This window comes from Microtus pennsylvanicus, chromosome 3, assembly GCF_037038515.1.
Source record: "Microtus pennsylvanicus isolate mMicPen1 chromosome 3, mMicPen1.hap1, whole genome shotgun sequence".
Classification (NCBI taxonomy): Eukaryota; Metazoa; Chordata; class Mammalia; order Rodentia; family Cricetidae; genus Microtus; species Microtus pennsylvanicus.
The window spans coordinates 13,208,898-13,236,177 of NC_134581.1; the positions used below are offsets into that span (position 1 = coordinate 13,208,898).

At 46.2% G+C, this 27,280-nt stretch overlaps 1 protein-coding gene across 3 annotated transcripts; it reads right to left on the reverse strand.

Moving 5' to 3' along the window:
• Nucleotides 1–1,130: 1,130 nt before the first annotated feature.
• Nucleotides 1,131–27,280, reverse strand: Lrrc2 (leucine rich repeat containing 2). Of its 3 annotated transcripts, none has more exons than XM_075964417.1 (9): nt 27,176–27,280; nt 23,442–23,588; nt 20,230–20,437; nt 15,689–15,845; nt 12,366–12,502; nt 8,854–8,999; nt 4,665–4,820; nt 3,106–3,242; nt 1,131–1,244 (listed from the first exon to the last, which is right to left on the reverse strand). In XM_075964417.1, exons 2-9 carry the CDS (start codon nt 23,564–23,566, stop codon nt 1,195–1,197), a joined length of 1,116 nt encoding a protein of 371 aa, XP_075820532.1. In that variant the 5' UTR covers nt 23,567–23,588; nt 27,176–27,280; the 3' UTR covers nt 1,131–1,194. The 3 variants fall into 3 exon arrangements, with proteins under 3 accessions (XP_075820532.1, XP_075820533.1, XP_075820531.1); XM_075964418.1 differs by lacking the exon at nt 27,176–27,280 and adding an exon at nt 26,882–27,042; XM_075964416.1 differs by lacking the exon at nt 27,176–27,280 and adding an exon at nt 26,882–26,995 and having other exon boundaries at nt 23,432–23,588.

Genomic DNA, 27,280 nt, shown 5'->3' on the forward strand with positions numbered 1-27,280 from the left:
CATGGCGGGGGGGGGGGGGGGGAGGACTACACGGGTGAGTCCACTCATACACACAGAGATGCGTGTGCGTTTTCCCTCCTGTCTTCAAGATGACCAGCCACTTCCTGTCCGTCCTAGTCAACATTGGTAGAAAAACAGGAGCTTTATACGGCTCTTCCCGTGGTACAAGTAGTGCAAGAACAGAGAGCCCAGCCCTTGGCCAACACAAACTAACATCCCCTGCCTGGCCCACAGCTGCACTCCGGCAGGCAGAGCCCTCCCGAGGTTCCCACATGCAAGCCTTTCTAGGGGGTCATCAGTGTGGACCCCTCCAGGAATGAGCACTGAGGGCACTACTCTGCTCTGTTCTGATGTCCCAGGTCCACCAGGGGAACTGTCAGGGTAGGAGGGCTCCCCGAGCACATTTGGACCTTCCCAGGCCCACACCACCTGAGCACCTAGGGTCCATTGAAGTACACATGCCAGCCCTTCTTTCCACCCTCGAGACCCAAATTATACCTTCAGTCTCTCCTGAGAGTTAAATACAATTAAATACATAAATAACATACAATTTATTATTATGTATTATGTATTTATGTATAAAGTACATAAATAAAATACAATTTAATGTACTTGCCAAAGTGAATTTAAAATGTGGAAATAGCACTTGTTTAAACTCAAGGAGCGTTACTCTCAATAGAAGTGGATAGTACACTGAAACACTTTTGTTTACAACCCTCCAGCCCTGGATTCCTGAAAACAATGCATCCAGTTTCAAAACTTGTTTGTTTGTTTTTGTTTTGTTTTGTTCGAGACAGGGTTTCTCTGTGTAACAGCCTTGGCTGTCCTGGAACTCACTCTGTAGACCAGGCTGGCCTCAAACTCAGAGATCTGTTTGCCTCTGCCTCCTGAGTGCTGGGCTTAAAGGCCATTGCCACCACTGCCTAGCTGCTCTATATTTAAAAAATATATTTCCTAAAGTATTAAATGTGCATCATATAGAACAAGGATATGCAAATCCATCTATTAATATTAACATTATGCAAATTTACCAGTCTTCCCCATTTGAAATTTGAAAATTATTTTTCTTAACAGTGAGGTGGTAGTTTCTAGCTTTGTCCTTCAGCACAAGCCACAATTCCTGTAAGATGTAACGCGTAGACAAAGACGGAGAGCACAGAGCAGTAAGATTTTGTGGTCTTCAGGTGGATCAGATCAAAGCTGAAGGCTAAATGACACTTTGGTGGTGTAACTGGGAACGGCTTCTGCAACAAAGAAAAATATATACTTAGCTATTCATTCCCGCTTCTTAGTTAATCAATTTATTTTATGTGTTTGTGTGTTTTGTTAGCATGTATGTATGTCTGTGCCCTATGTACACTCCCTGTGTTCCTGGAGGTCAGAAGGTGTCTGAGTCTCTGGCACTGGAGGTACGGACTGTGAGCTGCCATGTGGGTGCTGGGAAATGAACCAGGGTCCTCTGGAAGAGCAGTCAGTGCTCTTAGCCCCGACCCATATCTCCAGTCCCTTATTAATCCATTCTTATTATGAAATATAACCACAACGCGTGACTTGCATCGATACGTCAAGTATTGACGAGGACGTGCGAGGTATAACCACTGGGCAGCCAGGTTTAGACACGTTTAGATCTACACTATTAACACTCAGTCTCTTTCTTTTATAATCTTCCCAACCACCTGGCACAGCTCCCTCTAGGCTCTGGAAACTATATGACCAAATAACAAAAGCTGATGAAATCGCTGGTAAAGTACATGGGGCTGAAGACAGCAGGGGAAACGATATGGTTTATAAGAGATCAGGGCTATTTCTAACCAAGCTCTTACTAAATAGACTGAGCCTTGTTCCTCCCAGTGTGTACTGTCCAGTCTTTCTCCTCACCGCCAAGCTGCATCTACAGATGGCTGATACCAACTGTGAGAGGTGGTCCATTTGAGGGGGTAGCACAATGGTAGAGAAACTTCTATCATACACAAGACCCTGGATTTGAACCCAAGAACAAAACCCTTCCCAGGCCTTCTTGAGTTATCTGACTATCTGCGCTCCTCAGGACACAACATGCCGTGGAAAACCAAGTCTGAGCGGGCCTATTTCCTTGCTGGCCAACTGTGTTCTCCTTGTTTCTGACATTTATACAAGTATTTCGTTTGGATGAGTTAATGCTTTCAAATTTTTTAATCAACTTTTGAAATGGAGTCTCATTTTTCTATTAACTTGAATGTATTTTATCAAAATAATGAAATGTCATTTACTGGGAGGCAAGGTGGTTCAGTGGATAAAGGTCCTCAACCATGCAAATGAGGTGGTCTGAGCTTGATTCCTAGACCATACAGAGGCAGAAGGAGAGAATGGGCTTCATAAGTTGTCTCCTGACCTCCTCATTCACACATGAACACCCAAGCACACGAGCCCCGCCCTCCACATCAGGGGCACACGCACACACACACGCACACACACATACACAATAATAATAATTTTTGTAATTTAAAGGTTACATATTAATACAAACTTCACATTTTAATTGTGTGTTTCTCAGCCTCTGTGTTCTGTCATATAGTTAACATATGTAGCAAGCACACAGTATGCAAGGAAAATCTCACAGTTCATGTAGGAGACCTGTGTAAGGTGAAGCCACACAAAACCCCAGCATGGATACAGGACATGGGCGTGCAGGCCCAGCTCTAGCTAAGGGGTAAACTCGTAGCTACTGGGAAGGGTGAACAAGTTTTCTTTAATGGTGCAGCCCTTCCTCGGCCTCCCATGCTTGAGTGGAAGGCCGCACAGTCCAGAGTATACAGGCAACACCAACTATGCTTGATGGGCTTTTTTAAAACAGAGAGAGAGAAACAAAACTGGGCAGGGAAGGTGGCTGGGCCCAGGAGTGAAGGGAGGGGTGGAATGATCAAAATGCATTGGATGAAATTCTCAAAGAACTAATAAAAGTGAGAGAAAAAAAAAACCCTCATGTTCTAAGAAAATGCTCCATTGGTTCACAAATAGTCACAAATAATTTTTTTTGTCATTCTGACTGATGTTGATGTACGTATTTCAGGAACAGGTGGAGGTTGCAAAATACACTTTAGATGGTTTTAAATATTCCCAACTCACCTCGTTCTTTAAGATCTTCAATATATGCTTTCATAAACTCTTTATCAAAATGCTGGCGGTCCTGTTCACTTTCTAGTATTTCATCGCTGTCTTGACATTGGCTCTTATCAATAGGATTGTCCATAAGGCTTACAAATCTGTGGGGGAAAGTAACACGTTTACTGAGAATATTCAACTGCAAAACTCATCTTCAGTGGGCTGGAGAAATAGCTCAGCAGTCAAACGCACTGGCTGCTCTTCCAGAGGACCAGGGTTCAATTCCCAGCACATACATGCTGGCTCACAACTGTCTGTAACTCCAGTTCCAGGGCATCCAATGCCTTCTTCTGATCAATGAGGGTGCCAGATATGCATGTACCATACATGCACTCAGGCAGGTAAGCAAAACATTTGCACACATAAAATAAATACTTTTTCTGAAAATTAAGAATATAGGAGGCAGAGGCCGGTAGATCTCTGTGAGTCTGAGGCCAGCCTGGTCTACATGGTGAGTTCCAGGACACCAGGGCTATGGAGAGAGGCCCTGTCTCAAAAGAGAGAAAGAAGAGAGAGAAAGGAAAAGGAATATATATATATATATATATATATATATATATATATATATATACACACACACATATACATATATATAAAATCACTCTGGTTTTTTTATCAACATTTAAAGAGTGAGAAGATTTCTTTTTCTGAAGCAGCAGTTTCTTTAATTGACCGATTTGTTAACTCTTTCTTTTTTACACCCTACCACTGAGCCCCACGCAGCCCATCACTGTTTTTCTTAAATCAGTAATCAAAGTCTGGGGGTGCAGCTTGGTCCTCACAGTGCCTCCCTCCTCAGCTTGCATGAAGCCCTGGTCGTGAGCCCGAGCACCACATAAACTGTGGAAGCAGGAAGAAACTTAAGGTCAGTCCTGACTACTAGTGGCTGAGTCAAGTCACGTGAGACCCTGTCTAACAGAAATTAAAAGACACGAGTCAGCCAATCAGAACCCTGTTTCCCCTTTATCTTGCGCACAATACACCATCCAAGAGCTTTGGTTTCGGTCTCTTCATAGAGACAAATAAAGATACACGCAAAGGATCTGGAGGACACGGTCCCTAGCTTTGTCAGCTTTCTGGGGAGTAAGCAAGACTTCACCCCAGATTAGAGCCCGTATCATCTTTGCATGGATGGTTGTCTTTGTTTCGGAGTTCACTGTGGGAGGTCAGAAAGATGAGGCAAACAGAGAGGATTGCTTGAACAGTGTCTGGCCTCTCCGAGGCAACAGGGACATGATAGCTGAGAGACGGCCGAGAGGCCTATGCTGTGTCCACACCTCATGCTGCCCATTGGCAAGCCGTTTCTGCAACTCCAGAAATCCAATGACGTGTCCTACTCAGGCCTGTGAAAAACGAATAAACCCCTTGGAGTTCCTGTAGACAGTGGAGTAGGGGCGGATGCTCAGTGTATGAGGATATCCGAATCAGGCTCCTAAGAAAGCAGTCTGGAGCCAGAGGCGGCTGGCATTTTTGCCTTTGTTGAGGGGGGCTGTCCCGGAGCCCTCCCCTTCCCACATACTTACTTCAAAGGTGTGGAGGCATCGCAGAGGGCAGTCGGGAGCTCCACCAGGTGATCCCCACTGACAACCAGCAAGGTGAGCTTTCTGAGGTTGAGCATGGCCTGAGGAAGGTAGGTCAGCTTGTTTTTATACAAGAGGAAGCTCTGCAGCTCTTCCAGCCTGCGGAGAAGCCAGGACTCAGGACAGACTCCACGGTGAACTACAGACAACTGCAGGGAACTGAAATTGCTCCCGCAGGGAAAGCCTACTTGGCTCATCACCACCAAAACTATATGTGCAACCATGAGCAAGCCTGCTTGGCTCATCACCACCAAAACGTGTGTGCAACCATGAGCTTACTCTTCACATTTAGATAAGGTTGTCATCTTTTGAAATTATGCATAGAACTATGAAGACTTTACTTTACTGACTTAATCACATACTGAACATGGATTTAGTAACAATACAGAACACGGCACAACGGGCCTCAGAGATCAACAGATTCCTCTAAGTGTCTCCTGCATTTCCCAGGGTTGCTGTAAGAACAAACATATTTGAGCAAGGCATTTCTTTTCATACAACTTAGTCTTCTTTCGCTATTTTTTTTATGTATAGTGTTCTGACTGCACATATGCCTGCCCACCCAGAAGAGGACATCAGAGCTCACTACAGATGGTTGTGAGCCAATGTGTGGTTGCTGGGAATTGAACTCAGGACCTCTGGAAGAGCAGCCAGTGCTCTTAAGCGCTGAGTCATCTCTCTAGGCCCCTCACTATTCTTTTTCAACATAAAGTAGGAGGAAAGCCACGGAACAAGAAGGAAATGCAAAAAAATATATATTTTATGATTGTTTTATTTTATTTTTATTCTAATCTGGAGACCCTTCCTTCAGATTTTTTTCATTCATTTACAAATTCTTGTGTAATGTCATAAATATCTCAAAAACTCCTTTGTCATTCAAACACAAGTAAGTCTCACTTGGCCTCGTTCGCCCAGGAAGGCATTCATTCATCACAGGGACCAAGGGTGGAAAAGTGTCACACTCGGGCCTAAGCCAAGGCAGACTGTGAATCCTCACAGTTTATTATGCTTCCATGTAAATAAAAGTGTAGATGCCACTGGGCGGTGGAAGCCAGCATTTGGGAACTGAGGCAGGAGGATCTCTGTGAGTTCAAGGCCAGCCTGGTCTACAGAGCTAGTTCCAGGACAGCCAAGGCTACACAAAGAAAGCCTGTCTCAAAAAACGAACAAACAAAAAAGAGAGTATAGACTCCAAGAGGCCACAGGTTGTATTTCATCCATTAGGCCCAGTCCACTCTCCAGCCTAGTAATATCAGTGGCATAAATGACTGAGTCAATCTATCTTGCGTTACACGTTTCAGTGCAATAACTATTTTTTAAAGGACAGGTTACATCTTAAATGTATTTTATTTTCATTGTGTGTGCGGACACACATGCATGAAGGTACACATACACATGTGCACACAAGCACCTAGAGGTCAGAGGTCAACACCAAGAGTCTTCCACTGTTGCTCTCCACCTTCTTTTCTAAGAATTATTTTTATGGGACTGGAGAGATGGCTCAGAGGTTAAGAGCACTGGCTGCTCTTCCAGAGGTCCTGAGTTCAATTCCCAGCAACCACATGGTGGCTCACAGCCATCTATAATGAGACCTGGCGCCCTCTTCTAGCATGCAGGCATACATGGAAGCAGAATGTTGTATACATAATAAATAAAATCTTTTTTGTGTGTGAATTTTTCGAGACAGGGTTTCTCCATAGATTTTTTGGTTCCTGTCCTGGAACTAGCTCTTGTAGACCAGGCTGGCCTCGAACTCACAGAGATCCGCCTGCCTCTGCCTCCTGAGTGCTGGGATTAAAGGCGTGCACCACCACCGCCAGGCAATAAATAAAATCTTAAAAAATAATAATTATCTTTATTTTTTTAAGTCTGTGTACATGAGTGCAGATGCCCACAGAGGCCAGAGTGTTGGATGCTCTGGGGCTGGAGTTACGGGCAGTCATGAACTTCCCAGTGCGGGAACTGAACTCAGGACATCTGCAAGAGCAGTTCGGTGCTCTTTTCTGTTGTTTTTGTTTGTGTTTGTTTTTTATTTTAAATTATACAGTGTGTCTGTATGTGAGTATGTACATATGAGCGCAAGCGCCCGTTCAGTCAGATCCCCTGGAACTGGAGTTCAAGGCAGTTGTGAGCCATCTGATGTGGTTCTGGGAACTGAACTCGGGTCCTCCGAGAGCAGTACTCAGTCTTAACCACTGAGCCATCTCACCAGTTCCTCCGCCTTGTCTTTTGAGATAGGGTCTCTCACTGAGCCTGGTGATTCCCAGCTGGCTAGGACAAGCCAGCTCCAGGACCCCCTGTCTTTGCCCACCCGAGCACTAGGGCCACCGCTGGAAGCAGCCACACACAGCTATTACAGGACTGCGGGGATTCAACTCATGTCCTCAAGCTTGCGCAGCAGACACTTCACCCACCGAGCCATCTCCCCAGCCCATAATAATCGTTTTATAAAGGAAACAGCTGATTGGATATAATTTAACAACATAACTAACATGCCAATTTTGTTTAAAGATTATGCACCTTAAATTAATAAATGAAAAGTAATAAAAAAATTCCCTTCCCCGTCTTGTTCTATCTCTACACATAATAAATTTTCTTTTCCATTCCTATGGAGTAAAATTAGCAATGTTATTCTATAAAAAACTGAAGCCTAGTCAAGAGGCTTGCATCAGTGGTCTTTGCACTCAGGAGCATTGAGGGCTCCGAGCCCTTCCAGGCTACAGAGCAAGCCCCTATCTCAAAAATCAAAAATAAAATAAAAATAAACAAAACAAAAATGTCTTCTAAGCTGTTTTTGGTGGCGTGTGTACCTGGACCTAGTGCTTGGGAGGTAGCAGCAGGAAGATCCTGAGTTTGAGGCTAACCTGGGCTACTTTGCAAGACTGTCTCAAAGTTAGGGAGAGAAGGAAGATACAGTGAGATGGCTCAGCAAGTAAGGGTGCCTGGCGTGCCACCAAGCCGGACACCCTGAGTTCGCTCTCCTGGACCTGCCACCAAGCCGGACACCCTGAGTTCGCTCTCCTGGACCTGCCACCAAGCCGGACACCCTGAGTTCGCTCTCCTGGACCTGCCACCAAGCCGGACACCCTGAGTTCGCTCTCCTGGACCTGCCACCAAGCCGGACACCCTGAGTTCGCTCTCCTGGACCTGCCACCAAGCCGGACATCCTGAGTTCGCTCTCCTGGGCCTGCCACCAAGCCGGACATCCTGAGTTCGCTCTCCTGGACCTGCCACCAAGCCGGACACCCTGAGTTCGCTCTCCTGGACCTGCCACCAAGCCGGACACCCTGAGTTCGCTCTCCTGGACCTGCCACCAAGCCGGACACCCTGAGTTCGCTCTCCTGGACCTGCCACCAAGCCGGACATCCTGAGTTCGCTCTCCTGGACCTGCCACCAAGCCGGACATCCTGAGTTCGCTCTCCTGGACCTGCCACCAAGCCGGACACCCTGAGTTCGCTCTCCTGGACCTGCCACCAAGCCGGACACCCTGAGTTCGCTCTCCTGGACCTGCCACCAAGCCGGACATCCTGAGTTCGCTCTCCTGGGCCTGCCACCAAGCCGGACATCCTGAGTTCGCTCTCCTGGGCCTGCCACCAAGCCGGACACCCTGAGTTTGTTCTCCTGGACCCATACTCTCCTGGTGGAAGGAGAGAAGCATCTCCCTCCAGTTATCCTCAGGCCTCTATGGTCGAGGACACACACTCAATTCTTAAGATGCTTTCAGAAAATAAAAATCCAAGTGTAGTGTTGTATACTTTTAATCCTAGAACTTAGAAGACAAAGACAGGCAGATCTCTGTAGGTTAAAGGTCAACCTGGTCTGTATAGTACATTCCAGGGCAGCCAGGGCTACAGGGGGAACATCTGACATTAAATAAGTAGATAAACAGATAACTAAATGAGTAACTGAAGGAAATCAAATTCATCAAGACAATGAAGAAGTGTTCGAGTGCATACATGCATGGATGTGTGGTGCGCATGGAGACTGTCTTATTCTCCCATTTCCTAGTGCCCAACTCTGGAAAAGTGGTTGATTTCAAAGGCTATTCATGTGCTAGCATATCTAAAGTGTTAGTGGTCTTAAAGTGTTAGTAATGAGTTCATACACCTCACCTTAGGGTGCAAGTAGCTACCTGTCTATATCTTGCGGCAGGTCACTCAAATTATTGTTGCTGATATCCAACCACTGCAGGCGGCACATCCGCAGGACACAGATGGGGACACTGGAGAACTTGTTTGCTGAGATATCTACAAACGTCACTTGCTTCAGATTACTCAACTAGAAAGGAATAAGAGAATACTGGAATGACCCTCTGTGACAGCTAATCCTGATTGTTGACTTGACAGGAGTGAGAATCACCATGGGAACACTTCTCTGGGTAAATCTGGGAGGGATTATATAGATTCAGTTATTAACTGTGGGTGATTTTACCCAGCAGTATGAGGGAGCAATGGTCAGGGGTCTGAAAAGATTTTACGGAGAAGAGAACATTGGAATTGGGTCTCCCAGGTGGGGAACAGCACAGGCAGAGAGGCAGAGAGCTCAAGTCTTTGCTGTTGCTTTGTTTTGCGTTGTTTGTTTATTTTTTTGTTTATTTTTTGAGACAGAGTCTCACTACAAAACCCTGGCTGTCCTGGAACTCATTATGTAGACCAGGTTGGCCTTGCACTCACAGAGATCAGCCTGCCTCTGCTAGGATTAGAGGTGTGTGCCACTATGCCCAACTAGAAAATTCAAATTACGAATTAGGGTGTGGTAAGGATGGCAGTAACAAGTTTTGACAAGCCTCGAGGAAATACACATTTGGATGGGTTAGATGACATGGTAAAGTCCTCTTCATCCTGTCTGGCCCCAGTAGCTAAGCAGGGTTGGGCTCTTTTGTTGTGGTTTTTTATCCACAGTTCTTGTTTGCAGCATGTCAGGTCAAATACATGGGGAGATATTGTGCTTCAGTGCAAATCTATAAATTTTGAATAAAGTTGAACAAACATTTCATATCTAGAATTGGTTATGAAAGTTTGACAGATACTATGAAACATAAAAGAAGCTAATGTTTTTTACTGACTTCTTTTGAGCATCCATGAGTAAAATTATACTCTCTCTCCAAGCACATTATCAGGCCACCAAGATGACTCTGTGGGTAAGAGCATCTGTAGCCAAACCTGGTGTTCTGAGTTCAATCCCCAGGACCTACACTAAGGGAAAAAAAAAAACAGCTCCCAAGAGTTGTGTTCTTACTTCCTCATTCGCCTACATGCAGGTGTGTATATATACAAAACAAATAAAGACATTTAAAGCACAGTTTCACAAAGTACTCGAAACACAGGGCTAGTTGGGCCAATAAAGGGCAGTAGTGAGCAGCAGAAGGAAAAAGCTCTGGGCTTATGCCCATGTTTAGCTTAATATGAATCCCATCTTCCTGTCATCAAATACAGTCTACCAAAGGGACACAGTCTGATTATGTCCTTGTCTGGAATTCCAAACCGTGAAGGCAGCACGTGTCAGCGAATGATCAAAGAGATGTGCTGGGTACCTGTAATCCAGACTAAGGCTTCTGCCCCGGGTGCCAACAATCAGATGGGCAGGAAAAGAAAATAAAAACAAAACAGAAACAAATGTAAATCACCATTCGTCTTTCTCTTCACAATAAACGTAGCAAATGTATTTTTAGACTATTGGCACTTAGAATGAAAATGGCCTCCAGTGGCTCATAGGGAGTGGCAGTATTTGAGAGGACGGGGATGTTTGGCCTTGTTGGAGGAAGTGTGTCACTAGAGGGTGGGCTTTGAGTTTTCGGGAGCTCAAGCCAGGCCTAGCGACTCACTCTCTCTTCCTGCTGCCTGCAGATCTGGGTGTAGAACTCTCAGCTCCTTCTCCAACACCATGTCTGTCTGTGTGCAGTCATGGAGCTTGAACACACCCGGCATCCCCCATTAGTTACATTTATCAGTGGCAAAGCAATATGACATCCATAAAATACACTGAAAATACTTCTATTTACCTAAAAAATCCTTAAAAGTCCACTGACACAGTATCATTGCACTTGCTGGTTTTATGTCAGCTCAGCACAAGTTAGAGTTATCTGAAAGGAGGGAACCTTAACTGAGAAAATGCCTCCGTAAGACCCATCTGTAAAAGATGTTCTTAGTGATTGATAGGGGAGGGCTCAGCCTATTGTGGGTGGTAACATCCCTGGCTGGTGGTCCAGGGTTCTATAAGAGAGCAGATAGTGCAAGCCATGGGGAGCAAGTCAGTAAGCAGCACCCCTCCACGGTACTGCATCAGCTCCTGTCTCAAGGTTCCTGCCTTGCTTTAGTTCCTATCCTGGCTTCCATTGATGATGAATGGGATGTGGAAGTGTGAGGTGAATCAACCCTTTCCTCCTCGAGTTGCTGTAGCCATGGTGTTTACCACAGCAGTAGGAACCCTGACTGAGACGGTCATATTGCTCAAAATCTGACCCACAGTGAACATAGGCAGAGCACGTATCTGAAGAGGGACAGCTGTGCGCCAGGGGATTTCAGTATCTTCCCCTTTGTCTCAGAAGTCCTGTTTATTCTCGGGCTTACCCCTTTACGTCTGCTCTCTCGGAAGTCTACAGCAGGGTCGTATCACTTGGCTTTGTAAGAGAACAAATGAAGAGACACATGACAGAGCAGGCATGTTGGAGAGGTAGTCCCTGGCTGGGCCCTCTACACCAGGGGGTTCATGACAAACAGAGGGCACACGGGATGACAATGAAGAAACCAGACGTGCTCCTTTCTGTAATTCCCCAGACTCCAATGAAGTAGAGTTTGCATGTCACAAACCATACCCATCATGGATATACAATGTACCATAACGCAATTGCAGGGTATTTCTATCACCTCTGCTCAGGTTTTCTTCTTCCTACTGGCTGTCATTCTGTGCCCTCAATCTTTTCACTAGAAAATCATGGATCTACTTTCCTTCTCTACACATTTTTCTTCCTGGAAATTTCATGTAACATTTTTTTAAATCTGCTTTCCTTCATCTAGGGTGTTTTTCAAGTTCTTCATTTATGTCATAATATGTATGGAGTTAGGTAAGGATTTTAATTTCCCCAAAACCTATTAAATTGATTGTCTTTTTTCCATTGAATTTTCTTGGTGATTCTGTTCAAAAATCAATTGATTGTAAATATAATATAGTTATAGGGCATCATGTTTCACACTTTTAACCCCAGCACTCAGGAGGCAGAGACTGGCAGATCTTTGTGAGTTCAGGGCCAACCCAGTATACAGAGCAAATTTCAGGTCAGTCAAGACTACAAATTTATCTCAAAATAAAATCATATATATTTAAATATATGCACATATTATAGAGATTTCTCTCTGAAATCTTAATTCTGTCCCAAATTTCTGTCTTTATGTTAACTTAATGCTGTGACATTATAGTAAGCTTTGAAATTGCATAATGTAAGTTCTCTAGTTTTGTCCTATTTCAAAGTTCTTTGGCAACTCTTATATTTTCAGATAAAGCCTGAGAACAATCTAGTAATTAAAAAAAAAAGAAAGAAAGAAAAAGCAGACTAGAGGTGTTAGTAAAGGTTCCTCACAGTATAGAACATGCCATGTAATAAGTTAAACGACAGGGAGTCATAGGGCACAGGTGTTTGCGTCTCACTTCAAAGGGGAGCTCTTCCAGGTCCAGATTCCCAGAGCAGTCCAATCTCTCTAGATTCTCACAGTCTCCCAGCTCCGGGGGAACGTTCTTCAGGTGATTGAAACTCACATTGAGTTCTCTCAGGTTCTTCAAGCAACCTAGCAACACAAAAAGTTAACCTCCATGGAGCAGGTCCTTCAGAGCCTTTTAAGTACAGAAACAGGCTGGTCAGGCGCACAGGCCTTTAATCTCAGTGCTCAGAAGGCGGATTTCTGTGAGTTCCAGGCCAGCCAGGGCTACACAGTGAGACTCTTTCTCAAAAACAAACATACAAGCAGAACAGAAACAGATTTCGGGGGTTAAACTTTCCCCTAATGACAAGGACCCCAGAGATGGCATGGAGTGTCCGCAATCCAGCACTTGAAACACAGAAGCGTAAAGTTCACACAGTTCTACACAAGGTGCACTGTCTCAAAAAGCAATTCAAAGGGAGAAAAGGAAAAGGAAAAAAGGATATGCAGACATAAGATCTAACTTCGTGTTTGCCCATGGAGCATTCTCTGTTAAATTCTTCCATCAGAGCATCTCGCTGTTGGCGCTGCGGCTGTTTGTGGGTTTTGTTGGTTGGTTCAGCTTCTCTGTTTAATCTCTGTGACACTGCAGTTAACCCGCCATTAGTTCCTTTTCTGTTGCTTCAATAAAATATCATGACCAGAAACAGTTTAAAGAAGATAGTTTGGGGCTGCAGAGACTACTCAGTGATTAAGAGCTCTTCCAGAGGACCCAGATTCAACTCCCAGCATGCACAGGACAGCTAATCACAAACTGTGGGCTCTGACACCCTCTTTGGACTTCTTTGGGCACTGCATGCGCATGGTGCATAGTTACACACACAGGCAAAACACCAATATACATAAATAGAATGTTTAAAAATTGAAAGAGAAAAAAATGATCTTGGTTTATGGTTCCAAAGAGAGCATCCACAATGGCATAAAAGGCATGACACGGAAGCAGAAGCAGGAAGCTGACTGACTGCACATCCGTCCACTGCAGGAGGCAGAGAAAGTAGAACAAGGCTGTAAAACCCTCAAAGCCCATTCCCACTGAAACACTTCCCCCAGCCAGGCTCCACCTCCTAAATGTTCCACAGCTCCCAAATAGTGCCACCAACGGGAGGCCAAGTGTTCACATACAAGAGGCTGTGGGAACATTCCTGACTGTGCAGGGGATCTGTCCTCTGTATCCAGGCATGCTCTGGAATATTATTGTAAGATGTGTTACATTTGTTTATGCTGTGGAACACTTGTTTAATGATGCAAAGATGTGTTACACTCTTCTATGCTGCTTCACTCCGTGAAGCTGTGTTACTTGGCCTGTCTAAACACCTGACCGGTCTAACAAAGAGCTGAACAGCAAGGTAGGAGAAAGGATAGGTAGGGCTGGGAAGCAGAGAATAAATAGAAAGAGAAAAATATCAAGGAAGAACAAGAGAAGAAGAGGACATCAGGGGAAGCCTCCCAGCTACACAGCCAGCCACGGTGTAAGAAATAAAAAAGAAACACAGAAAAAGGGCTGGAGAGATGGCTCAGCGGTTAAGAGCATTGCCTGCTCTTTCAAAGGTCTTGAGTTCAATTCCCATCAACCACATGGTGGCTCACAACCATCTGTAATGGGGTCTGGTGCCCTCTTCTGGCCTGCAGGCATACACACAGACAGAACATTGTATACACAATAAATAAGTAAATATTTAAAAATAAATAAATCTTTAAAAAAAGAAAGAAACATAGAAAAAGAAAAAAAACCCTCAGAGACATAAGGTAGATGGGATAATTTAAGTTAAGAAAAGCCGACTAGAAACAAGCCAAGCTAAGGTCGGACATTTATAAGTAATATCAAGTCTGTGTGTGTTTATTTGGGAGCTGGGAGGCGGGCCCCCCAAAGAGTGAAAAGAAACAACAACATAGATATCCAGTGTGCAAACCCCATGATGAGTTGACTCACTGGCCCTGACTGTGAAGATCAGAGCAGCTCCTAGGAGAGCAGAAACTGCCACTGCTTGCTGGTGGGCTTCACAGGGCATGAGCTAGATACAGACATATGCACAGAGTTCTAGAGGCATGGTCAATGACTAAAGGGGACGGCTGCTTGCAGATTGCATCTCGGACACCATCCTCTCTTATATCTGCATTCTTTCAACTCCATGTCATGCTGCCCAACAGATAGTTATAAGCAACTTTCTCCAGTGGGATGGGAACACATCCAGAGGAACAGGAATTATCAAAATGATTGAAAATACTGTATTTTAGTTCTGATGTGTATGTATATTTACCACACGTGTGCAGGAGACCTCTGTGGTCAGAAGACATCAGATCCTCCCTGGTACTGGAGTGGCAGGCAGTTGTGAACTGCCTTGTGGGTGCTGAGAATCAAATCTGAGTCCCCTACTAGAGCAGTAAGCACCCTTAGCTGCTGAGTCATCTCTCCAGTCCCTTAGTTCTGATTCAACCAGCTCCAAACTAAAAACTAGTACAATAACAAATATATAATAATACTCAAAAAAATCACATCACAGGCATCCTAAGAAACCGAATACTTTATCATAATTTAAATTAATAAACCAAAAATGACGGTTTGCTTTTGCAGGATAGTTGCTCAACCTTCACCCCTCCTGCCACTTCGTGAATGAGACAGTAAATAATGCTACCAGCCTCACAACAACCACGTGAATCGAGCGCACGATGATCGCCGTGCTACAGATAGGGAAATAGGAAGGCGGGTTGTCTGAGTGATTGCCCCAGCTCACACAGTGGCCTCCCAAGATTGCTGCTCTCTTCCCTTCATCCCTTGGTCGGAGCCCATCAATGCTGGCTGTACATGGGAATCTCATAGGGAATTGTTTGTTTGTTCTGCTTGTTTTTGGTTTTGTTTTTTGGTTTTCTGAGACAGAGTTTCTCTGTGTAGTCCTGGTGGTCCTAGAACCTGCTTTGTAGACCAGGCTAGCCTCAAACTAGCAGAGATCTGCCTGCCTCTGCCTCCCAAGTGCTGGCATTAAAGCTGTACGCCACCACTGCCTGGCTCAGAAAATTCTTACAGTGTTGCCCATTCCCATGACTTCAGGTTTCTAAGCAACTGTGAAATTTCTATCAATGCCAAGTCAGGCAGGCAGATCACGGTATTCCATGTCCCAAAGGGGATACTGAGCCAGTGTCTCTGGGAACAGGGAAACAGCTGAGGGACATCCAGGAGAGCAGGAGGAAGAAATGGGGTGTTGGTACTGCGCCACCTGCCCTACAGCCGGCTGCTCACCACCGACAAGGACCAGAAATTTCTGCCGAGTAACCTACCAATTTCAGCTGGAAGACACGTGATTTGGTTTTTTGGCAAGTCCAGAATTCTCATGGCTTGAAACAGCTCGATGTATGTGGGAATGATCTGAATCAGGGTGCTGTGGATATACCATTCTTTGAGGTGCGTCTGCTCCTTCAGCGAATCCGGGAGCTCCTGAAACAGAAGGAACGGTGTTGGTCAGCAGTCTCAGTTCCTCGTGTTCACAAAGCCTCACCAGACCAAGGATTTAGCCAAAGCAGAAAAGACATGTGAGACATTGGTGCCATTTCTGCAGAAGCCAGTGGTGACTCACAGTAGTTGATCAACCTCATTTCCGATTTGTGATAATAAAATCAAGGGCGGTGGTGGCACACACCTTTAATCCCAGCACTTAGGAGGCACAGGCTCCAAAGCTACAGAGAAACCCTGTCTCAAAATTAAAAAAAAAAAAAAAAGAGATGTGTGTGGGGGTAGATAATAAAACCAAATTCTAGCCAGGCCTAGTGGAGCAGGCCTGCTGGAAGTCCAACTGTTTGGGAGGGTGAGGCAGAAGTACCACAAGTTCAAGGTCAGCCTGAACAACTTATTGAAAGCCTGTCTCCAAATATAACTAAGTAAACTAGCTATGTAATGTATATGGTTATCAGAATAAGGGGAAGAATGATTGAGCAGAACACACAACATACTCTCTGGCCTCTGAGCTCATACAAGCACAGGTGCACACACACACATCTCATATATAATATGTACAGTTAACATATATATACGTTTATATATATGTAAATCCTAGTGAACACAGATGACCAGTTTCAGAATACTTATCAACAGCACGCATCTTCTAACATAAGATCTGCCCTATATATTCCATTCATTGACATCATGACAGATGTTGACATCTACAAAGTTCATGCTTGAGAACTGCATAGATGGAGTTTAAAAACCTGAAAACAATTTCCCATATCTTAAATAAGCTCATGATTATGTATTGTTGGTCTGCATTTATAGCTATCCCGGGGTGCATTTGGCCTGCGGGGTGCAAGCTGGGCACACCTGATTGTTTTAGACATTTATGTTCTATTTCTCTTACTCTGTAGTTGCTTTTAGAAATATTTGATAAATAACTAGTGTTTTCCATAGCAAACCATCCAGTGTTTTTATGATTATGAGTCTATAGCAGAGGGAGGAGCCTCAGGGACAAGCTGTGTGCAGTGAGCCCATCCCAACCCAGCCTCCCCCTTCTTTCAGCTGTGCTGTCTCCCTAGCTTAGGCTTCTGCAGGAATAATGACAATGACAACCACAGCCTCCCTAGTTCAGCGGCGCTGGGATAAGAACTGATGGTGTGGAAAGATGCTTAGGACTTCTGAGCAACAATTTGTCCCACTGCAGAAATCCAAACCACCACGCCCGTGCTATACCGGAGGTACCTGGCACTAAAGGGAGAGACAAGGGTCCCTGACACCATGAAGGTGAAGATAATGTTCCCATCCGCAATGTGTGGTGCCGCGCTGTAGGAAGAGTGGCCGCTGTAGGAGCCAGCCACGATAAGCTAAATAGAAATAGACCACCCAAAGGAAGTTCTTTACTTCCAACCATTATCACCTGCCGGAGTAGGACTCAGCCATCCATAAGTTTAATAGAGGCTTGAGTCTCAGTAGTTTACCCTGAAGTTTACCCTGAAGTAGTTTACCCTGCAATACCTGATTGCAGGAAGAACCACAAACTGAGATTACCCAAGTACCACCCAAGAACAGACCATCCAAAGGAAATGCCTAATGTTCCAACCCTTGTAGATAGGATCATCTGCCAGCACACACTCACCAGGACACCCCTAGACAAATGTCAGACAATCAGGGGTCTTGAACCTCAGAAACCCCTCACTCCCTCCTTTACTACTATAAAAGCCCAACTGTAACTGAGCTCGGGACTCTCCATTTATTCGAATACATTGGACATAAGGAAAGACCAAGTTTGCAAACTTGCATAAAATAAAGGCTCTTTGCTTTTACATACGGGACTTGGTCTCCTTGTTGGCTTTTGGGGGACTTCGTGGGTCGGGGCATAACAGTCACTCTATGCTTGTAACTGGCCTCATGGCCACTGCTGCTGTGTGTGGACAAGCTTCCAACCCAAGAACGCCCTGCACTCAGGTATTCTTCATAAGAGACCGTAAGATGGGTAGAGTGGGCATTATCACCAAGGTCTGTTTGAAAGAAAGCCAGAGGCTGGGAAGATGGCTCTGTTGGGAAAAGGCTTGCCTCACAAGCTTGGGGACCTGAGTTTGCTCCCCAGAACCCTCTAACGTCAGGAGCGGTGGCTCACATCTTCAATCCCTGTCTTGGAAATCTAGAGATGATGGTGGTGGATCCCGGGGGCCTCGCTGCTTTGCCAACCTGGCCCAGGACAAGTTCTAAATAAAAGTGAGAAATGCGATTAAAAAACAAAGCAGAGAGCAACTGAGGAAGACACCCAAGGTTGACCTTTGTCACACGCGTGCGCGCACACACACACACTGTACCCACATACACACACTGTACCCACACACACATTCCAGAGACCGCATGATGTAGATATGTGGCCAGGACCGTGTTGACAGCACATGAGAATGATATACCAATGCTTTCACCAGAAGACTAGCTAAGGGTCAGGGTGATGTCTCAGTGGGCAATAGCACTTGATCTGAAAGTAAGAGTGAGTTCAAATCCCCACACATGCCTGTAATTCCAGTGGGATCAGGCAGTTCCTGCAGGCTTGCTTGGCTGCCACTGCAGTAAAAGATGACTTTGTAGAGATGGGCAGACGGTTTGGCTATTATAATAAGCACTAACTGCCTTCACAGAAGACCTAGGTTCAGTTCCTAGCACCCACACAGTGGGTCTCGTTCCAGAGGATCTGACATCTTTTTCTGGTCTCTATGGACAGTAGACACACATATGGTACATAGACATACATGCAAGCAGAACACTCATACACATAAAATAAAAAGTAAATTTTCAAAATAGGTTTGTTTTGTTTAAGAGGTGACTTTCTAATTCAGTAAGAAACTATGTCTCAAAAATTAAAGTGCACTGGGAGTGGAGGTGACATCTTTAATCCCAGCACTCAGGGGGCAGATCTCTGAGTGTGAGGCCAGCCTGGCCTACATAACAAGTTCCAGGCTGGACAAGGTTACATAGTGAGACCCTGTCTCAAAATAAAACAAAACAATAATAACAACAACAACAATGTAGAAGGCCAGTAGAATGGCTTACCAAGGAAAGGTACTTGCCACCAAGCCTGACAACTAGAGTCCAATCCCTAGAGCCCTGGGGGAAGAGAGAACTCCCCAAAGTCGTCCTCTGACCTACACACACACACACACACACACACACACACACACACACACACACTCATACACAAATTCTGATCCAGCAAGATGGCTCACTGGGTACAAGTGCTTGCAATCAAGCCTGCTGGCCTGAGTTCCGTAAGCAGGCACCATCTCTGCACCTACCAATCGAATCAATGACGTAAATGCAAAAGAAAACTAGCTAGGAGGCTGCGTGGAATCTTCTCATTCTGAGAAAACTGTAGCCCACAGAATATTCACTTAGCTAAATCCGCACAGCCCAGGGCTCTCTTCATACTCATGTGAAAAGGGTGGAGTAGGGGGCAGCAAACCAGAGCCCTGACAGAGACCTCAGTTTCAGTTCACCAGACCGGGGCTGAGCTGAGTGAGTAAGCTGGTCTCAGGAAAACCACAACTTACGGATGACCACCAGCAAACCCCACCACAGGTCCTTCTGCTGGCTCAGCAGGTCCCCAAAGCCCCTCTGCTAGCTCAGCAGACACCCCCAAGACTTCTGCAAGCTAAAGATAGCTTCCCCTACCCTGCTACCAGAAAGTACCTAGCCACTAAGACCTCCCACCAGTCAGCTCTCACCAATCAGCTCCCAGACTAATCTTTCATCCACCAATCAAGCCCAGATTAATCCCTTCTCTGTGGAATTCCCCTAACTCCACTTAAAAGGGGCTTGTAAGCTTCTTTAGGGGTCCCCCTTTTGCCACCCTAATGTTGGAATCAGTAAAGCTCTCTTCTTATTGCATACATGTTGTCATTGGTCTTTTGGGGGGCTTTTCTCAGACCCTAACACATGAAGCCAAGAACTCAATCCCCAGCACTTAAAAAAAAAAGTACATTTTTTAAATACATACAAACAAAATAAGATAATAATGCTTCGGGTCAAATGGCTTTCTAAAAGCTGACCTCTGAGACTGGATGTGCAGGGCACCCTGAAATCCCTGCACTCGGGAGACCAGGCAGATCCAGAAGGTCAGACTGAAGCCAACCTCAGTAATAGTTCAAGGTCAGTCTGGGCGGGCTGTGTTGGACCCCGTCTCAAACAACAACAAAAGGACAGGAGGACCCGGCTCAGAGTAGAGGCAGAGTTCCTTCATGCCCACCGGAAATCCCTCTACAGAGCAGGGCAGTCATCTGGCCAAAGCTAAGGCTCAACCTTAGCCATAAAACAACCCTGAGTGTCCGCTTTCTATAGACAGACAGACAGACACTTGACTCACCGTCCACTGTGTCCCTGAAAGCTCAAACACAAACGGATCGCTCCGTTTGTCTCTGTCCTTGACCCACGTACTCTGCCTAGCAACTGAGTTCCTCTCTATCTTTTCCAGGAGCCTTGTGTTGGTGTCTATGAAGCCATTCTTGCAGTACTGGGCCTGGGGCACGCCCTTCCTTCTGCACTCGGCCACGAAGTTCCATTCCTCCTTTATCCTAAGATGGGAGCAGAAGACCAGTTATTTCCTAGGGTAAATAACCAGGTTCGCTCCTCCACTTCCCTGGAACCTGGTTTCTTGGCTACCTAGGGCCTATCCTGACCTTTCTTTCCTGCCACCAGGGATGCTGGGAAAACTGAGACCCTTCAGTGAATCACTAATGACCACAACTAAAAAGATGAGCCGAGTTAGATGGAATCCTTGGCTAAACCTCCTACCAAAATTACCTAAACATTCGGTTTAAGATTATATTACGCTATCATGTCAGCTTTTGACTCTGCACCCCCACATTTCTGTAACTGGCTCCCCAGGTCTATCTGCAAGTGTCTTCTCCTTGTTTGTTAAGGCAGAGTCTCCTGTAGCCCTGCCTGGCCTTGAACTCAGACACCTTTGCTGTGCTGCCAGGCTCTGTAAACATCGCCTTCCGGTACAACTTTCTGCTGGCAAGAAGCCACATTAGATATTGTGTTTGCGCATGGCATTAAACTGAGGGATCAGGAACACTTTAAATAATTAACACAGCTGAAACAAAGGTTTCAGTCACAGGAAGAAGTGTTCTGGGGAAAGGCACCCAGAAAGGCTCCATGTGCTGGCACAGGCCAATAGTTCCAGCCCTTGAGAGGTGGAAGCAGGACCAGGGTTCAAGGCCAGCCTCTGAAACACAGAGGACCAGAGGACATCATTTCTCTCCTCCATCATGCAGGTCCCAGGGATCAAACTCAGATCCACTGAGACATCCCCCTGCCTCAGCTTTTCTTGCTTCTGAAATCAAATCAGAAGGCAGATCCAGACAACATAGTGCGAAGACAGCACTTAAGACCTGTATCTTTCCTATATCACAATTTACAAACTGATACAAATACAGCACATAATACTAGCAAGGGGAGGTGTCGGTAGGACAATTAGAAGTTCCAGCTCATGCAGGCAGTGGTGGCACACGCCTTTAATCCCAACACTCAGGAGGCAGAGGCAGACAGATCTCTGTGAGTTCGAGGCCAACCTGGGCTACAGAGCAAGTTTCAGGACAGCCAGAGCTGTTACACAGAGAAATCCTGCCTAGAAAGGAAAACAAAATAAAATAAAAAGAGAAATTCAAGCTCATTCTTGTTGCACCCTGGGTTATTCAGACCCTGTTTTGATTTGAAAACAAGCGGAACTGAAAAGACGGCTCAGCAGTGAAGACACTCGCTGCCAAGGCTAACGGCAGGAGTCTGACCCTCCGGAACCCACGTGTGCGAGACAATTGACTCTTGTGATTCGTCTTCTGACCTCCACGCGTGAGCAGTGGCAAGACTGCACAGGAACGCATGCACTAAATAGCTTTTTAAGAAAATAGATTGTAGGGTGCTGGAGAGATGGCTCAGCAGTACTGCCTGCTCTTCCAGAGGACCTGGGTTCAATTCCCAGCACCTGGATGGCAGCTCACACTTCTCTGTAACTCCAAGATCTGACCCCCTCACACAGATACACATGAATGCAAAATACAATGTACATAATATACAAAAATAAGCCGGGCCGTAGTGGCACATGCTTTTAATCTCAGCACCAGGGAGGCAGAGACAGGTGGATCTCTGTGAGTTTGAGGCCAGCCTGGTCTACAGAGCTAGTTCCAGGACAGGCTCCAAAGCTACATAGAGAAACCCTGTCTCAAAAAACCAAAATAAAATAATAAATCATTTTTAAAAAATAGATTACAGATAAATTGATTGAATGATTCACACTTTACACCTTTGGTTGCTAACTTAAATTTCACAAATAGCAAGGCAGTGGTGGCCAAAGCCTTTAATCCCCAGCACTCAAGAGGCAGAAGCAGTTGGCCTTCTATGAGTTCAAGGCCAGCCTGGTCTATGAGTTCAGGACATCCAAGGCTATACAGAGAAACCCTGTCTTGAAGAACAAAAACAAAACAAACAAAGCCAATACAAATGCTTCATCATTTGCTGGTTGGATGTAGGGTTGAGTTAGCCAGTCAGAACCCCGTTTCCTTTAACCGCAATGTATCACTCAAGAATTCTAGCTTAAGTTTCTTCACAGAGAATAAAATTACAGATGTGTGTGAGTTTATCCTCCTTCTGTTACGCTGGACAGTGTTGATATGATTGCATGCTCGCATTTACCATCAAGGGTTTTTTGAAGCACTACCTCAACTTAGTATGTTTTGTGGCTTTGTGTGTGTGTTAGCATTTATTTATTTGTGTGTATGTATGCCATGTCCATAAATGAATATCCAGGGATGAAGGCTTTGGATTCCCTATAGCTAGGTTACAGAAGGTTATGAGGAAGCCCACTTGGGTGCTGGGATCTGAACTTGGATCCTCTAGGAGAATAGCAAGCACTTCTAATTGCTGAGTCATCTCTCCAGCTTTGCAACTTAGTGGTGTGTGTGTGTGTGTGTGTGTGTATGTGTGTGTGTGCATCAGGTGTATGCAGTGCTTGCAGGAGCCTCAGGGCATCATTACATACCCTCGAGCTGGAACTATAGGTAGTTGTGAGTCGAACCCTGGTTCTCTGCAAGAGCAGCAAGTGTTGTTAACTGCGGAGCCATCTCTCCAGACCCTCAACTTGGTTTTCTGTCCAGAACTCTTTAACTCACATTTCATAAGTTTCTGGGAGGCGGACGGCATCATTTCAGCTCAAGTAGATGAAAAAATGGATCTCACCTAGAATTTAGCTCAGAAGGTGAAAGCTGAACCGCATGAAGAAAGTAGCCTAGTGGGAGCGTGGGGTGGTCTAGTGAGTTCAGTGAAGGGCAGCAAGCGGCCTTCACACGGTGAGCACACAAGGGTTTTTGTGTCTAGTATAGTGTCTGGACATTACGTAATTCCTCATGACTTCGCGTGTCACTGTTAAAGGAGTGAACGCAGCAGCACCTGGCTATGGAGTCTATGGAGGAAGGTGGCCATGACAGTGAGAAGTCCCATGAAGAGCTCCCCTCCCCCCAGCCAGCAGCCTGCATGAATCCCCACTCCCACCCAGCTGGAATAACAGGCACCAAAATGTACTTCTCCAGGGCGCTCTTCTCCAGCCTTTCGGCTTCCTTCTTCTGCCATGCTTTGTGTTTCTTGACACGAGTTTCCCACAAGGATCTGATGACAGAAATGTCAAACACGACCACTTTGTGTCCCATTTGGGGAGCAGCATAAAGTTACCTATAAAAAAATACATATGTCAGTTTCATATGCACATAGACCGGGTTTGTGGAACACAGGCACACAAGCCAGGCCTGGTGGCACACACCTTTAATCCCAGCACTTGGGAGGCAGAGGCAGAAGGCTCTCTGTGTTCGAGGCCAGCCTGGTCTACAGGGTGAATTCCAGGACAGCCAGGGCTACACAAGAGTAACCCTGTCTCAAACAAACAAAAAAAAGTGGGGGGGGGGGCGTGGGTATGTGCAGGTACTCAAGGAGGCTTTGGATTGCCCTGGAGCCAAAGTTACAGCTGGTTGTGAGTCACCTGATATGGGCACTGAAAACCAAACTCAGATCCTCTATAGAAATACAATTCCTCTATAGAAATAATTGAATTATTGATTGGCTGTGGTAAGACTGGGCACCTTAGTCACCTCTGCTTTTTATTGTGTGACAGGTGCAGGGAGATGTTACAAAGACAAAGGAGGAAGGATCTACATTTCAAGAAACAGAAACTTACTTCTGGGGGCAAAAAAAAACCATTAAAAACAAGATCAACATAAAACCCTTATTATGTTCGGGTCCATGATTCAACAGCAACTCCCCAAAACTTGTCCTCTGACTTCAAACTCATGGCATGGCACAAGCGTAACCTGTACACACACACACACACACACACACACACACACACACACACACAGAGAGAGAGAGAGAGAGAGAGAGAGAGAGAGAGAGAGAGAACAACAACAAAAATAATAATAAACAACATCTTAAATTAAAATAAAAACTCTTTTAAAGTCAACCAAAATGCCCAAGTAAAGCTGATTGCATCTACAGAGTGAGAAGCTGGGAGGAGCTTACCAGGGTGGAGATGCAGGATGGGTGAGGAATGACGCAGGGCTATACCAGCAGGCCAGATTTTTAAACTTTATTATTCTTATGTGTATGAGTCTTTTGCCTGTATCTACATCTATGCATCATGTGCCTGTAGTGCCCACGGAAGCCAGAAAACACCTTCTACACATCCCACATCTGTCCCAAGCCTATCAGGGAGAATATCAAAACATCTGCAAGCTGGGATATATTTTGGCTCAGCATTTGAGTCAGAGAATCAGATGTGTGGGGCTGAACCAACTGCCATGGAGCCACGAGAAGAGGGAAGCCCCCCAGAGAGAGAGGCGAACTGTCAAGCTGGGGTGAGAGCGGTGTTGGAAGTGACAGGGGACACAACCATCAATGCAGATTTAGTTGACAAACTTTCCATGCCCTCCCCCCCCCAGTTATGTCAGAATCTCTTGACAAAAGCACTAGCTCCCAGGAGCCAGAGGGCATGACTGGAAAAATGTGTCCCCTGGCACCAGAGTTCTAGTCGCCACTCAGCAGTCACACGCCAGGGGAGAGGAGGGGAACATTCAGGTCATCTAGCCTCTTCCTTGTCAACTGATGAACTGGGCTGTCTAGAGTTTAGGGGGCTGGAGGTGTGGAGTGGGTACCAAGTTAACAGCTCAGAGCATCATGCGAAATATCTGGAGGGAGCTTGGAGGAGACCCAACACAGGCTCCCTCTGAGGACACATAACTTGATACCCCCTTTGTGGGTAGAGAGAGAGAGGCAAGGGCGAAGCGGGAGAGGGAAAGCAGGGGCCATGGAACACGTGAATGCTACGGAGAGATGGACCTGGTTCCCGGTGACCCTCTGGCTGAATGAAGATATGCTAAAGAGATACTGGGGCTCTTCCCTTTGACTGCCATACCCCTGAGACAGTTGACGCTCTCCCTACAACTGGAACTTCCTCCAATAATCTCGTGCTGAGAGAAAGAAAAGGCTGAAATCTGGTCCATCCTTCTTTTGTATCTCGAAGAGGAGGAACTTGTATCTCAGAAAATTTCACACGGTTCTGACATCTGGTCAGATCACATTGCAGCAGAGATGAGAGCCTAGATGACGGGCAGGATCACATGCGCAGGACGGCTTAGCTGTGCAGCACCTCTTACCGTCTGCGTACGCCAACCTCATGCCAGGACTGTGAAGATGCAGCTGGGAGGGGAGTCCCTCGGAGCCTCTTTCTGGTTTCCAATATGGCCACACTGAATACATTCCATTTTCTGCTCTGAACTGCTGTCTAACCAGCCCATCAAGGACAGCAGCTGACCCTGGCTTTTTCCTGCTCTTCCTGCCCTTACACCTGAGGAGCCAAGCTCCCAGCCTTCCACAGGCTCCTTCTAGGCGGCTGCTGTACGGGAAGATGCTCTGTCATCAGCCCAGCTCACTCCAAGAGAATGGCTGCAGCCAATAGGAACTGCTCAGGACCCCAAGGTGCGGGGGTGGGGCTATACTCCATAGCTGGAAGGCAGAGTGGGTTTTCTAGAACAGTGTTTGTTTGGGAGTGGGAGGTTAAAATTAAAGTAAGGTCAGAACAGCCACCACTGCTTCTCAGTGGAATTCTAAACTGAATTACAGTTTGTGCTGCCCGGTCAGTTTCCCTTGGGACAGTTGATGATTGTTAGGGTAATTTGTTAAACTGGAAGATCAAGTCAGGGGAGACAGAGGGCACAGGAAGGATTAAGAGGACAGGGGCTGAGTCAGACGGCCCAGGCTGGAACCCTGCCTCCTGGCTTGCTGGCCACATAGCCCTGAGGACAGAGCTGCTGGGTTTTCATGTGGATAAAATACAACCGCAGCTCTCAGCTCCCAGGCTTGGTGAGAGAGCACTCGGTGATCCTTGGATCAAGGGCAGCTTAGGATGGGACCTGTCACCCAGTAAGGCGTTGAGAGGGGATGCCAATTAACTAAAGAAAAGAAATTGGGACAGATCATTGGTCATCAATTAAGTGTAAGATGTAAACAAGAGGTACGGCTCTAACTTGCCATGCAGGGAACCCTGGGCTGCATGAGACCCTGTTTGAAAACAGCATCCACACTGACACAAGAGAGGTCCGTGGGCATTAAGAGGCTTTTCCCCACTGGGTTAGCCGGTTCTATGGGACCGGTGACTGGAGAACGCCCTAGGCCCTGGTGAAGAAGCCAAGAAGCCGCCACACTAGGGCTATTTACAGAGCTGGGCAATTCTCTTTTAAGTCTCCAATCTCTAGGCCGCTCTTGCCCCAACCCCTGCCCCACCCACGCCAGGGGGCGCGCGAAGCTTTGTGAAAGGAAAGACCACTCCCCCAACCCGCCCTCCTTTTTAGATGCTTATTTTCCGAGGACCAGAAGAGGGCACAAACAAAGATGATTTATCACTCAATGTTGGGCACCTGCATGGTCCTCTCGAAAGTACCAGGATTCCTGAGGACCTTGTCCAGACAGCCACCCACCTGAGGGCACCCGTGCACCCCACGTGCTTTCTGCCGCCCCGGCTCAATTGTGGTTCTTGAACTGAGCACTGGTCAAAGCCTGGTCCTCTCTGTGTGCTTGGATGGTGACTGGCTAGAGCTCTCCGGCACCAGGTGAAGCCATAAACAGCCAAAGCCACAACGCAGGCGTGCTGGCGGGTCCCCCTCGCAAGCAGCCGTGACGCCCCATTCGGCTTCTGCGCAGTCGCAGGACAGGCGCTCACACTTGCTAGCTCGCATCCCTCTGTCTCTGGGACCGAGACCACCTCCACTCACCTTTCCTGTGGGTGGGTGGGTGGGTGGGTGCTGACAGTCCCCGACCACGGCTACCACGCTGTAATCCGCTTTCGATGCTGTTTACACCGACAGAGCAACTCCCCC

Excerpts from the sequence above, each read along its gene's own strand:
- Lrrc2 (XM_075964416.1), bottom strand. The coding sequence starts at position 23,580 with ATGCTGCTCCCCAAATGGGACACAAAGTGGTCGTGTTTGACATTTCTG. Across the intron at positions 12,503-15,688 it reads GTGTCTTCCAGCTGAAATTG|GTTGCTTGAAGAACCTGAGA; the intron begins GTAGGTTACTCG and ends TTGTGTTGCTAG. Across the intron at positions 9,000-12,365 it reads TGGAAGAGCTCCCCTTTGAA|TTGAGTAATCTGAAGCAAGT; the intron begins GTGAGACGCAAA and ends ATTCCTTTCTAG.